Source organism: Phyllobates terribilis, unplaced genomic scaffold, assembly GCF_046119375.1.
Source record: "Phyllobates terribilis strain yellow unplaced genomic scaffold, ASM4611937v1 Scaffold_11__3_contigs__length_659146591, whole genome shotgun sequence".
NCBI classification, from domain to species: Eukaryota; Metazoa; Chordata; class Amphibia; order Anura; family Dendrobatidae; genus Phyllobates; species Phyllobates terribilis.
This window is the reverse complement of record NW_027362771.1, coordinates 334571368-334587986: the sequence shown is the minus strand read 5'-3', so window position 1 is coordinate 334587986 and position 16619 is coordinate 334571368. Positions and strand designations below refer to the sequence as shown.

Sequence of the window (16619 nt, the reverse complement as noted above, 5' to 3'; positions counted from 1 at the left end):
TAATTGGCACAAAGTTACTGGCTGGATTTGCACATTTCAGTTTTGGTACCATTTTTTGTATATATTTAACTACCACCCTCTCAAAAAAAAATGCTGAGGGAGAGCCTATACACTGTGTGCCGAATTATTAGGCAAGTTGTATTTTAGAGGATTATTTTTATTATTGATCAACAACTATGTTCTCAATCAACCCAAAAGACTCATAAATATCCAAGCTTAATATTTTTGGAAGTTGGAGTGGTTTTTTTTTTAGATTTGGCTATCTTAGGAGGATTTCTGTTTGTGCAGGTAACTATTACTGTGCAGAATTATTAGGCAACTTAATAAAAACCAAATATAATCCCATCTCACTTGTTTATTTTCACCAGGTAAACCAATATCAGTGCACAAAATTTAGAAATAAACATTTCTGACATGCAAAAACAAAAACAAAAAAATTAGTGATCAGTATAGCCACCTTTCTTTATGATGACACTCAACAGCCTTCCATCCATAGATTCTGTCAGTTGCTTGATCTGTTTTCGATCAACATTGCGTGCAGCAGCCACCACAGCCTCCCAGACACTGTTACGAGAGGTGTACTGTTTTCCCTCCCTGTAGATCTCACATTTTATGATGGACCACAGGTTCTCTATGGGGTTCAGATCAGGTGAACAAGGGGGCCATGTCATTATTTTTTCTTCTTTTAGACCTTTACTGGCCAGCCACACTGTGGAGTAGTTGGATGCATGTGGTGGAGCATTGTCCTGCATGAAAATCATGTTTTTCTTGAACGATACCGACTTCTTCCTGTACCACTGCTTGAAGAAGTTGTCTTCCAGAAACTGACAGTAGGTCTGGGAGTTGAGCTTCACTCCATGTTCAACCTGAAAAGGTCCCACAAGTTCATCTTTGATGATACCAGCCCATACCAGTACCCCACCTCCACCTTGCTGGTGTCTGAGTCGGAGTGGAGCTCTCTGCCCTTTATAGATCCAGCCTCTAGCCCATCCATCTGGCCTATCAAGAGTCACTCTCATTTCATCAGTCCATAAAACCTTTGAAAAATCAGTCTTAAGATATTTCTTGGCCCATTCTTGACATTTTATCTTATGTTTCTTGTTCAAATGTGGTTGTTTTTCAGCCTTTCTTACCGTGGCCATGTCCCTGAGTATCGCACACCTTGTGCTTTTTTATACTCCAGTAACGTTGCAGCTCTGAAATATGGCAAAACTGGTGGTGAATAGCATCTTGGCAGCTTCACGCTTGATTTTCATCAATTCATGGGCAGTTATTTTGCACCTTTTTTGGCCAGCACGCTTCTGGCGACCCTGTTGGCTATTTGCCCTGAAACGCTTGATTGTTCGGTGATCACGCTTCAAAAGTTTGGAAATTTAAAGACTGCTGCATCCCTCTGCAAGACATCTCACAATTTTGGACTTTTCAGAGCCCGTCAAATCTCTCTTCTGACCCATTTTGCCAAAGGAAGTTGCCTAATAATTAAGCACACCTTATATAGGGTGTTGATGTCATTAGTCAACACCCCTCCTCATTACAGAGATGCACATCACCAGATTTACTTAATTGGTAGTTGGCTCTCAAGCCTATGCAGCTTGGAGTAGGACAACATGTATAAAAAGTATCAAAGTGATCAAAATACTCATTTGCCTAATAATTCGGCACACAGTGTAGACTGTTAAGAGACCTCAGTGAAACCAGCTATGTATTGAGGACGTTAAGATGGTAGTCATTTGTCTTGTGTGAATAATATTTTGTCTTTTAATTATCTTTTTTTTTTCTCTTTATGTTTTTCTTAAAATAGAGAGGAGCTTGCTTATGAAATGCTAGCTTTAGAGCCTCGAGCTTCAGATGATGAAACCTTGGAGTCTGAAGCATCTCTTGGGACTGCAGACAGCTCTGAGAACCTGAACTATGAGTCTGAAGGAGCAGCATCCATCAGATCAGGTAGTTATCTCTTCTTCTTAAATGATGAGAACATCCACCAACGCTTTTTGTTTTTCAGCCAATCTAAGCTAGTTGTGTGACAAATGTTTTTGGGCACAATACTTTCCTGAAAATTGCCGTCATGTGATGCGTTGTTGTGTAGGGAATCTGTCACCAGATTTATGATCCTCAATCTGAGGACAGCATAAAATTGGGAAAGAAACCACAATTCCAGCGCTTAGTGTCATGTACTTGCTGAAGTTTTAATAAAATTACAATTTTAATTGTGGCAGCTCTACCAGTCCTCTCAATGATGAACTGTGTCTCCTACGACATTGACAGCTTTCTGTCTACACTGCATAGGCAGAAAGCTACCAATCACTAGTGGGGGTCTGAGATAGCCAGAGCTCAGGAATATAAAGGACTACTAAGCAGAAGCTCATCAATGACAGGACTAGAAGAATTGCGGCAGATAAAAGTATTTTATCAAAACTACAGCAAGAAGCCAATCAAGTGACATCTCTGGAATCAGGGTTACCACTCCTACTTCATGAAGAACAGTACTTTTGTTATACTATATTTGCTCTTAGACCACTTGCTTGTTTGATTTGTCTTTTTTTTCTAATTTATGTCATGCAGAAAGAGCATTAGTTCTGAGTTCCACACGAGGTCCACGAACGGAAGTGGCAAGAGTACGGAAATCAGTCAAGAGGGAAAATGACAGCACAGATAGTGGGGACCGAAACCTTTCTTCACCCACTGCTTCATCTTGCTTACCCCACCTGGGAAGAAAAAGGTTCCACTTACACTCCAAATCCCCCTTTTACCGGGAACCTTCTTCAGCAGACACTCCGGACTCTGGGGCCCCCGTACACTTTACAAGCCGTGGAACTTTTAATCCTGAGAAAGGACGCCAGAAATTAAAGAATGTCAAACAATCTCCCCAGAAACCAAGGGATCATCCAGAGAGCGGGGAGCAAAGGATTCTGGGATCAGATGGCAGCTCACAATCGGTTGTCTTGTTTGGGAACAATGAGTTTATGGTTTGAAAGCGGTATAATGGTTCCATGGTTCATCCTTGCCAAGAGCTGTGCCCTACCACATAGCTTTATCTTGGTGCCTCATTGTGCAACCAGGAGCAACCATTTGGCATGCGCTGCCAAAACATATCAAGGACCAGCCGGGCCATGTTTGATGAACGCCTTACCCACCTAGCCCATCACAGAACTGTTTAACACTCCTTTTATCAACACAAACTGATCTCAACAGAAAGAGAGAGGCTTTTATTATAAATATTATTATATTAATATTATTAATTTTATTTGTGGTTTCTAAGCCCAATATAAATAAACCATTCCCTTTAATTTAAAGCAGCATCTGCACTGTGGTTACACAAAGCTTTGTAAGGTTGAAGCTGCATGGCTCAACTTGTCTTGGGTAGATCACCCCGTTCTTCTGTCTGTTGTTTTCATCTACTGTCCAAAGGAATTGGTCAAAACCCACAATGACAAAAAATAACTTGTGTCGCTCTCGAGTGATTACATTCCATTTGTTTTGCGGGATCCACAGTGTGTGGGCTTGAAAGAAGATTTTTTTTTTCAGAAAGTGGATACTCTGCTTGGAGTTTTGGTTGAGTCAGATGAAACCTTCTTTTTTGCAGAAGAGGATTTATAAGGAGCAGACATAGAAACTGGGCAGCTTCCTCTCCTCACCTAACCCTCCCGGCTGCAGATTTTCCTATAACATAAGCCTGCTGAGCCTTATAAAGGGCAGACACTTCCATACTGAATGTAAATGGCCCTGCATCTGGCAGATGCCACGAGGTGCAGGGTGCAGTGGGAGACTGTGCTATCATATGTATTCAGTACAATCTGTGTAAATTTCCAGCTGTAAGATCCATTACATTGCAAACAAACCCAGAGCTTATTAAAAGAACAAAATCTGCACAATGTCAATTCTTGAAGTAGTATTCTATTTCTTACCTGTATTGTTGAAAAAGGGCCTTACAAGAAGTGGGGCAGATTTTAAATACATAGTTATTTCGATACGTTTACACATCACAAGCAGGTTGTGCAAAGTGACTGATCATTTGTGCTTTCTTAAAAAAATGGTAGAGAAAGTGCAAGTTACTCTTTATTATGAGCCTTATTCTTGAGCTGTGTTTTTGTTACCCACTTAAAAGTGGGTCGGTTTCCAAACCGTCAGAAAAGTCATCAATGGCATGTAAATAATAGACAGTAGCACTATCGCCACTTTTTTTAGTCTCAGTGATTACATGATTGCAAGGTTACCTGACTGTTACATGGTCGTACTCGACCCAGCACAGGCTTGGCAGGAACTGTCACTTGTCATGGCTGTTTTACCTTGTAATCAGTGATATTATGGCAGCTCCAGTTCTAGAGAAAATAAATAATATCATAAAGAATCATGTCCCTAATGGGCTTTTCTGGCATATATTAGCCTAGCAGTGCCTTTAGGGTGTGTCTACGTAACCCCCGGTACATTGAAACACCCTTAGTGCACATCCAGCCTAATTTACACATAGCTTCAAAGCTTGATTTGACTTGGCAATTTCACATTGGATTCCTACAATGAATATAATTTTTATTGTTATTCAGCCATTCAAATAGTAGTCCTATTGTCCTGGCAGGCTCCCCTTGTATGGAACAGATTGGCATATTCAATTCTTAAAAATCAGAAAAAGGGTATTAAGAGGATATTTAAACATTGGACTACTTTTGCACACTAATCCCCTTGTCTTTTCTTTTTATGTTTTCCACATGCTTTGGTAACAAGCCAAGATAGCTCTTATCCATTTCATCTAGGCTAAACTAAGAAATGCATTTGGACTGTTGATTATTGTGAGTGTGCCACAACTTTTACAAAAAATACGACAGGTTTTGGTGCAAAATTTGAAAAGCACTCAAAGGCATGTGGCTTTGCAGATAGGAGCATGGCTTGGCTTAAAAGTGGCCATGGCTTTAGACACGCCAACATTGTGGCACAAAAAAAATGGTCTAAAGTAAGCTAACCAAGAGGTGGTTTAAAGTTAGACAAAAGTGACTATGTAAAGATACCCCAAAAGTATTTTCCAGCAGGGGCTAGTGTGACAGATGGCACATTTTCCTACAGTCTAGTCTCTGCCATATTAAGACAGTATAAAGTCAAACAAGTCTGATCCATTGACTATTCGTACCCAGATGCTAATTACAATCAGGCAGCAGATACATACATACTGGTCATTGCATTTGCAAACTGTCTGCAGGAACTTGAGTGGATCTTGAGCATTGAAGGGTACAGAATCTGTGGTTATAGATATCCTTTATTATCCTAAGTAAACAATACATAACTTCACCTGACAAATATTCCTAAATCTATGTATATGATGTTTTACAGGATAATTCAGATCTCCTAAAAATGTCACACATCTAACAAACCCTGTCCGGGATATGTAAGCGTCTAGTCAACTGTAAATGGCTGAAATCCAGTCTATGAAGGTGGTTCTACAAGTTAAAATGACAAATCGTGGCTCAGTCTTGATTTGTGGTATGGTTCAGTTGATTGGAAGCTATTTATGCCAAGGATAGACCTGCATCCCAAAACTAAATCCAAGACAGCAGATCAACACGTCTAACATATATCTGCAAGTCACAAGTTTGTGTCGTGAAAAGACACTAACAGCCGTCAGAAAATGGTTTGTAGTGTGAGACCACCCTAATGCTCGATGAGGACACATCATCTGGAAATGGTGTGACCGTACGGCTATCTCGGTGCTGACCTATGGGAAAAGTAAAATATGCGTCCTTGATTGCTACAAAAAATGAAACCTGACCATATTTTCTCTTTCACTTGCACCTTCTCTCTTCATAAAACACTACACTAAGAAATTGTCTTACAGCAATAATAAATGGGGCAACTTTTTAGAACCCACATCTTTCCTAAGCATGTTTGAAAAGTGTTTAGTACAATAGTAAATGTAACAAAGAAACGTTTTCCACCTAACTGTGTGTACTTGAGTAGCTTCATCCTGTTGCGCGCTAGGTGTGTAACATACTGATGGACTGTATGCGAGTACAAGAAATTCTGGTCCATAAAAACAACACATTTAGGCCTCATGCATACACGGTAAGTGCTGTATGAATGCACACAGAGTCCGCATGGATACGTAGGACACATTTAATAATGGCTCCACCAATTAACATCCTTTTCACACTTTTACCACCAAAGTATCAATTCTTTTGGAGGAAATCAAATATATGACTTCACTGCTTGGCAGACAGTAAGGATTAACGTGTTTTAAAACTTTTTTTTATACAAGCTGTCCATGAAAAATACACATTAAAACCTAACATAATAAAATACATTAAAAAAACTCCGGGTGCAAGGTCCGGTGCACATGGATGTGGTCTGGACTGCGAAGAACATATCACTATCTCAGTTAAATGTGATAAAAGTAATTACTTTCCTTGATGCAAAATAGTTACAAATAAAGTTTCAAGTAAAGCCCCCCATACACATTACACCGTTATCGATGGACTTGGCCGACAGTCTGATGTATATAGGAACCCCGGACAAAAATGTGTGAGACAATGTGATCGGCAGCTAAAAATGCTGGATTGATATTTTTTTCCTAACAGAGATAAGCTACCGCCATTCTGATGACTGCTCTCTCATAGAGAAGACAGCGCTTCTGTGTATGGGAGAGAAGGCTGCCAGACGCTCAGCTGAACCATCGCTCAGCCGACAGCCATCTAATGGCGACCTTTATAGGTACAGCAGTATCACTAACCTGGTGATCAGGTCACATTCCTCTTTCCCAATGTGAGACAGGAAGTGTAGCGTATATTTATTATATGATTGCACAGGCTCTGAGATTCTCTCCTTTTTAGCCTTGAATGCAGAAAATATTGTTATACGGACGGATCACAGCCTGCGCCTTGGAGGGGACACTGCTCTACTCCAGCACCACTCCAATGTTCCTCCAAGCTTCTCTCCTGCTCAGCATCATCATGATCTGCAGCTCCCTTATAGCTTAATACTATATTAGCAGCCCTTTATTCTCCAAGAAATGTATGGTCATATACTCAGTTCTTAAACATGTCACAAAGGAGCTTTTCCATGGGGGTGTTCCCAATGGTACGGTGGAAAAACAGAAGCTCAATACGTTCGGAAGAAATAAATCTGAGAGATGGAGAAAGGAGAAGTAGTTTTCCAAACCTGTTGGAGAATAAGATATTAGGAGTTAGATGTCCATAGATGTGTACAGTTAGAAGATAAAGCGTGATATTTTTTTATTTAGCGGATCTGATCTCTAGTAAATGAAGATTTGAGCCACACATCTGTCTTGAGTTTGTCAGTACTTTAAAGAATTTATGGATTCAGTGACATTTTAATTACCTAACAGGCTGGGTTGGATAATGACTTCTTGTATGTTGAGCCAACATCATCTGAGATTGATCTTGCAGGTTTTCGACTTGTTCAGGGTCTTTTAGGCCTCTTGTCTCTAAAATACGAAAATAGTATTGAGCGTTATATTACAGTTTGTAAAATAGCAAAAATACTTGGGTTGTCCAGGATTTGATAAAAGAATAACTCATTTTATTTATTTTCAATAATCAATACTACACATGAAAATAAGAAACTTTGTAATATATCTTATCTGAGAAATTTACTTTATCCTCTTAGATTGATCGTTCACTCTTAATTCATGGGTAATATCTGTATTTTTCCATTATTGAGATAGATGACAATTGGTGCTTTTAAGGTTCTATAGAGAGGGGAAGGCAGGAGGAGTAGAGACAGACACCGACCTTCTGCTGCAAGTTCTCCAAAAACAATTTTTACAGTTCTCTATAGAACTTTATGAGCACCAACTGTCATTACCTATCTTGGTAAAGGGAAAATCTGTAGTCACTTAATACAGATTTTACCATGAATTGAGAATGAAAGATCAGTCCTGGAAGAGAAAGAAACATATTTCTCTAATAAGATAGATTACAAAGTTTCTTATTGTCACATGTACTATTGATTTGTGCAAGAAAAAATTTAAATTACGTTTATCCTTTAAAGGGAATCCGTCAGCAGAGAATCTGAGAGCAGCATAATGTAGAGGCAGAGGCCCTGATTCCACCCATGTGTCACTTACTAGACTGCTTGCTGCAGGTTTAATAATCTGCTGATCTAACAGTGATTTTATCATTTGAGGTCCAGTAAACCTCCTGCCATGTGGTCCTCCATATTCATAACCCACCACTGATCGGCAGCTTTCTGGGTTCACTGTGCATCAGCACAAGGTCTTTGAGGTCAGTGATTTCACAGATTTTCAGTCAATTTTTGTTTTTACAATAAATCAGCCACATATAAATATACCCTTCAGGAAACGTGATGAGGATAGACATATGTTCCACAGAAAGGAAGGTAAGAGGAAGCTCCTTTGTTATTTCAGAATTCTCTAATACAGTATTTGAAAATGAATCTTTAGACCACCATCTTAATGCAGAACATGAATGTTACTAGAGTTTAGAGAAAGATTAGGTTGTAGATTCTCGAAATTAACGTATGAATAGTATGTTTCTGCTCGTTCGCACCATTTGCTGCTCCTTTTGTATCCACTGAGGCGTGTCCATTGAATTAATGACATCCTTCCTATGGGATTTGGTTTTATGAAAAGAACTCTGCAGTATCCCAACAACCAGTGTCCATTGTATGGTATACGTACGTACAAAGAAGGGATATCTCAAAACAAGTGGACTGATCCACATGAAATGGTCTAAATGTTTGGTCATAAGAAGCAATATCACTACTATATTGTATATAAATCTAACAATAAAAGTACTAACCTGGCTTAAAGAGGAGCACCGCCTTCATGCAAGCAAACTCTGTTGGGTCAACACAAAGTGACTTAAATCGACTGATTGTCTCCTGAAGGATTCGAATGTCCACGCTGGAGGAGACAGATTTCCCATGGACATTGGGAGAGAGGTCAGGCACAGACAGTAAAGGACAGCTCTCAAGGGGCATTGACCATTGGATGGCACACAGCAAGAACAGCTCACACCATGCTTCCTCCAGCAAAATTACCTACACAAAAAAGGTCATATTTGATATAAACTATCTTTCAAATTGTTTAGTTTCATATTAAAAAAAAGTATTTGGGAAATTCGCTACTTATTTAAGTAAATGCTGAACCGAGAACCCTGTAAGGGGAGTTACATTTTATCTGTTCATGGTGATTTTGTTTCATCTGTTATGGAGTTGAAGGGAACCTGTCATGTCCCCAAACACTATTAAGCTGCAGATATAGGGTTAATCTGCAGATTTATAGCCTTACAATGTTGTCTGACCGCCTTACTGAATACGCAGCTACCGAGAGAAAATTAACTTTTTTTTCTTCTGGGAGATGCCAGGTTTCTGTCTCAGAGACGTGCTCAGCGCAGCTACAGTCATCAGTATATCGTGAGCAGCGGCTGTAGCACGGCCCGGCAGTTTGATTGACAGCTCATGGAGCAGTTCATCTGTCAAAGTACCCGGACTTACAATAGCCGGTCTGGGCACGCCCTATGACTGAAAACCAGCTGTTCCTAGAAGAATAAAGTTAATTTTCTCCAAGTAGCCATGCTTTCACTAACGCAGCATTGTAACACTATTAACCTGCAGATGTTGGGTTATTCTGAAGGCTAATAACATCTAGGAACATATGTAGTTCACATTTAAATGTGATGATGCTCATGGTGGTTCCTACATGTTCTTCTGCCACCTCCACCTAGCCATACCTTGCTGTCATAAAATATGGACTTCTCTTCTGATAAGTCATTCATAAGGTAAGTGCAGAGTGATTTCCTTGCTTCCCATGCTGTGGTGATGTAGCGCCCCGAGGGTTCGGCCGCTACAGGGGTATTGCACCTCTGCCAGAGGTGTGATATCCCACTCCCAGGTAAGGATGGAGCATGGACCAGGGCCCAGTTAGCTGCATGCATCACACACACCCCATTTCTGGGGGACAGCTCAACGGTGCTCCCATTTATATAGTAATGCAGGCACAACAGACCATGTCCCTGGCTGAAGTGGGGAGGGGGGAGGAAAACCCAGTGATGTAGGAGCAGGAGGGGACAGTTTCTGGGCATAGGTAGGAGCCCATTGGTTGCAGGTCACCTGGGCTCATACACAGAGAGGGAGGTATAAAAGGTGGGCACCATCTTAGATCAGTGTTCAGTCGTTCAGAGAAGAAGTGCAGTCTGTGAGGAGAGGTGACGAGGGGGCAGAGACTCAGCAGGAGCTCTGCTCCAGGGCCAGGCCTAGAGTAGAGGCCGGGGCCCGAGAGAAGAGAGGAGAACGGAAAGGAAAGTAAGAAGGAACAGAACACCAAGAGAGACCCAGAGACACGAAGGCAGAAGGAACCCTAAGGACCCAGGAGATTGCGGGTGACGGGTTGGCAGAACAGGGTACCGGATCCCAAGTTGGTGGAGGTGACTAATCCTTAGCCAAGAACCGGTGGTCGTGATCATTTACTGATGCGACCCCTCACTACACCTACTAGGAAGGCACACCACATAGGGTCAGGGAATTGGGCACCCAGCCCTCCCAGGAGAAGACCCGAGGCAGCTGGACAGAAGTAGTGTCACTGGTGGGGCACGGCTGACGAAAGGATAGAAGGGAGTCCTGTGCTACACTCCGGAATTACCTGGGGGTTGATCGAGCCCCCTGCCTGGTGGACGCAGCACGGCTCAGGCGGTCCTACCTGTGCACAAGTGACCTGGATGAGAACTGTGAGTAAAGAACCTGAACTGCAACACCTTGTCTCTGTGCTTTCTCACCGTGTCAGCACTACTAGTACCGGGATGCCCCGCACCACAACCACCATCATCACTCTACACTGCCCTTAGGCTAAACTCCTCCCGTGGGGAGTTATACTACACTCTGCTGCCCTCACAACATCAGCCTCAGAGGTCTGCTTAGCAGCGGCGGTTCTTATTGACCGCAATCCACGGGTGGCGTAGTCGGACATTGCAAAGCACATAATAGACTACCACTGGTCTGACCACCCTGAGCCACAGGACCGGGTCGCCACTACTACTCCCAGCATTGCCCTGAAGTCCGGTCCCGAGTGCCCCGCGGCCCAGGGGGCGAGTCAGTGACAGAATGGATAGTGTACAGGGCAACCTCAGGATTCTCATCCATATCACTTTGTCTCCTGAGTGGTATTCTACAACATTATGAGTGGTCTTCAGGAAGATGAGATTGGGGCAGTAACATTCTCAGTAGACTTCAAAGGAATGCTCAAAACTGAGGTGGCCTCTCTTCTATAAAGTTATACTCTTAGGTTAGTTGCATACATCTGGTTTCTTTGTTTTTTTATGTACATGAAATATTGAAAGATTTTCATCAGGGTTTTGGATCAGGTTTTTTCATCTGGAGTTTGGTCAGTTTTTACCGTTAGTGTAATCAGCTTTTCTCGCGTGCAAAAAAAAAAAAAATGTTGAAAGTTTCTTAAACTATAAGTGAAATACAGACAGCACGCCATTAGTGTGCAGTCCGAGTTTTTCACTGACCCATAGACTTGAATGGGCGAGTTTGATCTGTGGTTAAGATCAGAATTGAACACATCATGTCTCTGTGACGCCTCAATTCTCGAAAGAGCCCTTTTAGTTTTGAGTTTACCCTGGGTGTTGGGGGACTCTGTGTCGGGCCCTGTGACGAAGAGATGGGATGTAGCCGTGGCCCGGACCCGACCCGTGCTCAGGGCCGTCACATGAAAAGGAAGATGCTGTGGGCTCATCCGGGTTGAGTGGCTTATTTTAACGACTACGCCACCTGTGGTGCCTGGTGAAGGGTCACCAGCGCCGCTACAGTCCACCGAGGCCTGGTGTCGTGGCGGCCAAAGTTCTCACTGCTCCCCACAGGCGGAGCAAGGCCTCAGGGCAGGCAAACAGGATGGAAGGGGGATAGTAGTGCGGGGAGTATGGGCACCGCGTCGCGTGGTATGGCGCATAATGAACAGTCCGGAGGCCATAGGGGTGAACTTCCAAGGGTTTACTCACTCAGAGATGACAGCGGGAAGGCGACTCCCTGCTCCCCGTGGAGTCCTGCGGCCACCAGGGAAGGGGGTCCGACTACCTCTGAGAAAGTCCAGTGTTCGGTAGCGACCCTACACCAGAGTGTTCCTGCACTACAGACTTCACCCTTTCCGGTCTGTGCGTATGTAGATAGGCCGAGTCTCCCTCTGAGCTCCTCTCAGGACTAGGGCACGGGTGACAATTCCTCTCCATCTGATGCCCGGTGGGATCCTCAGGGCCTAACCGGGCTTTCCCGTCCAGGACATAGAGTACCAGGTCGGGTGTCGGGGGCCGGTACCCCTCTTGCAGCCGGAACCCCTCTGAATAGATCAGGTAGGCTTGGACAGGTGGTGTACTCCGCTCCGTCTGCATCCTCCCCGGGACCCATTTGCTGAGGAGCCACACTCTAAAGCTCCCGGGCCTTCTTGATCCTGGTCCTCTGCCGGGTTGAGACATTCCTTGTCTGCAACCTACCTCTCGTCCCAAGGCCAGGGTACGAGGGCTGTGTCCCTTACCGGAGCAGGCCCACACAGGATCTGCGCTCCCGGAGGGAGGTCACATTACACACAGTATTTTGACCGCACAGTACGACCAACTAATTAACTAGGGAGAATTAGCAGAAGGACCACTTGACACACTGCCAAAAGACAGACGGCCAGAGACCAAGATCAAAGATGGCTTTTTATTAAATATGAATTCTGAAGTGCAACTAACTTGTAAGTTCTCCACCCTCACCCACTAACTGGTTCCTACCACTTTGTGTTCCCCAGTCTCCCTGTAACCAGGGGAGCAGCACCTAGTGCATACTAGCTCCCTCTGGTGGAGAAGTGTGGTGTTGGATGCAAAGCTGGGTCACGACTATCACACTGGCCTTACCTCAGAGGAGGAACACTACACTCCATTAAAGAAGTGCAGCATCCCTGTGGCGGTCGAACCCTCAGGGGCGCCACATCTCCGTTTTGGTTTTATTGCAGACACTCTGTTTGCAAAAAAAAACAAAACCTGTGATGTGAACTGCACCATGGATTATAATGAATAGGTCTTCTATCTGTGAAAAACATTGATCGCACCAGTACAAGAAAATCGGAAGTGTGAAGGAGACACAAAAAAAATCCTTCCTGACTTCAGGATTGAATCCCTATTTTTTTATATATTTTTTTTTAACAAATTAAAGAACCATGGTCTAAATTAAACTGATACCTTCCTCCAAACATATGAACATTTATTCTATTGTGATTTATGATAAAAATACCATATGCATACGGACGCTGTCTATAAGAAACATCTATTCTGAAAGAACATTTTTTACCTAGTGATCCTCACTCTTCTTACACTCATATCTTTTATTAACAGTTTTTATTTTCCAGAATATATTTTGTATTGATTGTGCATTGACTGTAATGGGACTGTGACTGTGTAACTGGTGACTTACCTGATCCCTGAACGGAAGGTTAGAAAAGACTGGGAGGTTCTTCGCCCATTTCACTGCCATAAAGAGAAGCCGCGCGGAAGTTTCGTACACCCCCTCTGGACTGGATGTGATGAATGCAGACATCTGGAAGTCACTAGGTGTACCTTCTGGCTCATTACTTGTAACATCAATATTCTCATCGGCTACAATAAAGGATAATGGGAAGCGATAAGCTGACGTGTTCTCGCCATTCATGATAGCTTTTCATTTTATACATGCAGTAAATCGTTGCTTAAATAAATTCTCCTACAGAAGAAGTCCATAGTAATCTGTTACAGAAAGTTTATTTTCTGCCAAAAAAAACAAACTGTAATAATCGCCAATAGCTATATACATCTTTATCATCTGTTGGGTACCTGTCGTGAGTTCAGACATCATCCACATGAGCAGCTCTGGGAAGCTTCAGCCATGTATGTGTACAGTGGTCAATCAATTTTTTTAATTGTTAATTTAGTAACACCCAAATGCTAGTTCTACTAAATATTGAATTCTCACACGCATACCTTCTTCTGGTTCAACTTTGGCGCATGTTTCTGCCGTCATCAGGCTGGCCATAAATCTATGGTTGTGGGGTGGACTTAAAGTCCCTGATACTGAATTTGGAACAGGAGTCCGCAAGTTGATTCCTTGTGGACACGGTGGAGGAGGCTCTCGGGTTGTAGCTAAGTGCTCAGCACGGCTCTCGGTGTCCAGGTCAATACTGTCTAATCGAATCTGAGCTGTACTGCGAGGCTGGCGCTCATTCTGCACTGCTAAAAATATAGATCAAAAGGATAATAAAGTGATAGAAGACCCATTAGTGAGAACAGTAATAAATTATTCTCTCTAATTGTACCATACTACAAAAAAGATTTAAAGTGAGAAGAGAACTTACCATCTTTATTCATGCCTGTTTGAAGGCACTTCTTTAACCGGCAAGCCTGACACTGATTTCTGTGTGCTTTATCGACTGGACACATTCCTGTTCCAGCCTGACATCTGTGATGTGACAGAAAGCAAAAATTTATTTCATGGTTGCCTATCATGCTTCAATAGTAGGATGGATGAATACATGGATGGATACAAACAAAAATGGATGCAGCACTCCAAAAATAGTCTTATATACGTAATTATAGGATTTTAATGGCCCATTTGGCAATACTTCAGTTCATGGTGTGAACCTTTCTTAAGCACACTATGAACTGAAGCATCACCACATGGGCCATCAAAGTCCTTTAATTTACACTATTTTTGAAGTGCTGCTTCCATATTTTGTTTCTACTATTGAGGTTAGGCTTATGCCTGGGAAGCTTTGCACCCCCATTTGCTCTTTATATATACATATATAATTGGTGCTGCTTTTTTTCCTTTTTCTAGATAGATAATAGATAGACAGATAGATATTCTAAAACCTTTTTTAGAACAATATATAAGCTGTATCCTTCTCATAACGTGCAGATTTCCCTTTATAAAAAACGTAGGAGTGGGTAATACTTATGGCCACAAATACACTTAAAGTTTAGTGTCCTAGTATGATGCAGCCCATAGTTTCAATATTGTCCACAGATATTTGGCAAGTAAGAGCTTGATATAACGGGTCATAGATGTCATGATCAGATGTGATTAATGTTTAATTAGATACCAATATTGTCTAAAAGATCAATGTCGTACATATGTCACAAGGAAATGACCCATCCTTCTGATGCTGCAGCAGTTTAATCAGTTGAACATAAACCTAAATGGGACTAATGAACTATTAATACTCAACTGTACAAAAAAAAAATGTTGTAGTTGTGGATTTTGAAAACAGTTTCCATCACTGCAGTTAATGGCTTTGTTTGGTGTAGTATCAATTGGTTCATTATCACAAATGATAACCCATGATGACCCATGACAAATGATGACCCATGATGGATTACACCATTTTGGCTGTTAAAGTCATTGGTGAAAAGTTATTATCTCCAGAGTAAGCTAGCTATAAAAATGGGCTTACAACTGTTCCAAATGGGCAAGGACATAATATAGGCTCCTGGTTGTGCATGAAAAACTCCATGTCCCTTCATTATAGCAAAGGTGGGCACTTAGCAGACTTTTAGTAAGGATCTATTCTGCACAGGGTTTACGGTGTAAGATGCTGCTGCACATTTTACACTATCAGATGCTCCAGTGCTCCTACTGCCCCCATAACTATGACTTATTGTAATTGCTGCACATCTATGCCTTCTACAATCAATGCCTGTCAGAAACTACATCAATGAGGAGGCAGATTTATTGCTTCCGGTTAGACTTCAGAGATGGCCCAACAGATCTGGTTATCCCCACCAGAAGATATACCAGTAAGTAACTATTGTTCTAAAGTTGTCTTGAAGTGATGTTAATGTGACACCACAGATTGTGACTTTACCAAACTCTTTTCTGATCCATGACTGTAACCTACCGGTAGATAAGTTTTCGGCGGACACTTCTCTTGAAGAATCCACTGCAACCATTGCAAGCAAAGATGCCATAGTGTTTTCCACTGCTGCTGTCCCCACATACTCTGCACAGGAGTGCCGGGCTTGGCGCTGGTCCTGGTGCAGGACTAGGAACTGCAAGAATAAAGTAAAATTCCAAACTCTATGTTTATGTTTTTCTGCTTTTTATTGCAGATTTCACTCTTTGCAATGCATAGGATCAAATCTAGAGCAAATTCAGGAGAAACGTCATGATAAAATCTACATATAGCGGAATTTTGTTGCAGATTTGCTGCCAAAAAAACTTTACAACAAATCGTATTCATGGGCAGCTATCATAAGAATCATTAATTTGACAAAATTTTATAAAATAAATTATAATAACTATGGTTTAGATGGCGTAAAAACTAACGTATTATGGGAAAAAATCTATGGTATTAGGTGCAAAACTAGTAACAAAATCTTACCTGACTGACTGTCTTCTGCGCTGGTACTGAGCACAGAGCCCGTTGGTGAACTCATTTCACCTTACTATCTAGAATGGTTCCTTATATGATTCTCCTCTTGTCAGGTTGTAAGATCCTTTCAGCCCCAGAGGTGTGAACAGAGTCCCACTGACTTTTGAATTCTGTCTCTAATTTTAAGCAGAATAATGTATGGAACGACTCAACCTTGCTTTGCGTCAAAACACAAAATCCAAGAAGTAGATGATGCTACAGGATAGATGCAATAAGGATGGAG

The 16619-nt window shown here is 42.0% G+C and overlaps 2 protein-coding genes across 8 annotated transcripts in view; one reads left to right on the top strand and one right to left on the bottom strand.

Annotated features, from left to right (window-relative positions):
* MYO9A (myosin IXA) overlaps positions 1–3293 on the top strand; it is a 115864-nt gene extending 112571 nt beyond the window's left edge. For all 7 annotated transcript variants that reach the window (XM_073652740.1, XM_073652739.1, XM_073652741.1 and 4 more), the window contains 2 exons: positions 1802–1944; positions 2563–3293. In XM_073652740.1, coding sequence (XP_073508841.1) covers positions 1802–1944; positions 2563–2972 — 553 coding nt within the window. In that variant the 3' untranslated portion in view covers positions 2973–3293. The remainder of the gene's footprint in view (positions 1–1801; positions 1945–2562) is intronic.
* Positions 3294–7007: 3714 nt separating this feature from the next.
* Positions 7008–16400, bottom strand: NR2E3 (nuclear receptor subfamily 2 group E member 3). The gene is made up of 8 exons (XM_073650781.1): positions 16346–16400; positions 15863–16013; positions 14321–14424; positions 13950–14198; positions 13408–13589; positions 8763–9003; positions 7321–7426; positions 7008–7140 (listed from the first exon to the last, which is right to left on the bottom strand). The coding sequence occupies exons 1-8, from the start codon at positions 16398–16400 to the stop codon at positions 7008–7010; spliced, it is 1221 nt and encodes a 406-aa protein (XP_073506882.1).
* Between the last annotated feature and the right edge of the window lie 219 nt (positions 16401–16619).

Excerpts from the sequence above, each read along its gene's own strand:
- NR2E3 (XM_073650781.1), bottom strand. The coding sequence starts at position 16,400 with ATGAGTTCACCAACGGGCTCTGTGCTCAGTACCAGCGCAGAAGACAGT. Across the intron at positions 13,590-13,949 it reads CAAAGTTGAACCAGAAGAAG|CCGATGAGAATATTGATGTT; the intron begins GTATGCGTGTGA and ends CCTTTATTGTAG. Across the intron at positions 7,141-7,320 it reads TATCCAACCCAGCCTGTTAG|GTTTGGAAAACTACTTCTCC; the intron begins GTAATTAAAATG and ends ATTCTCCAACAG.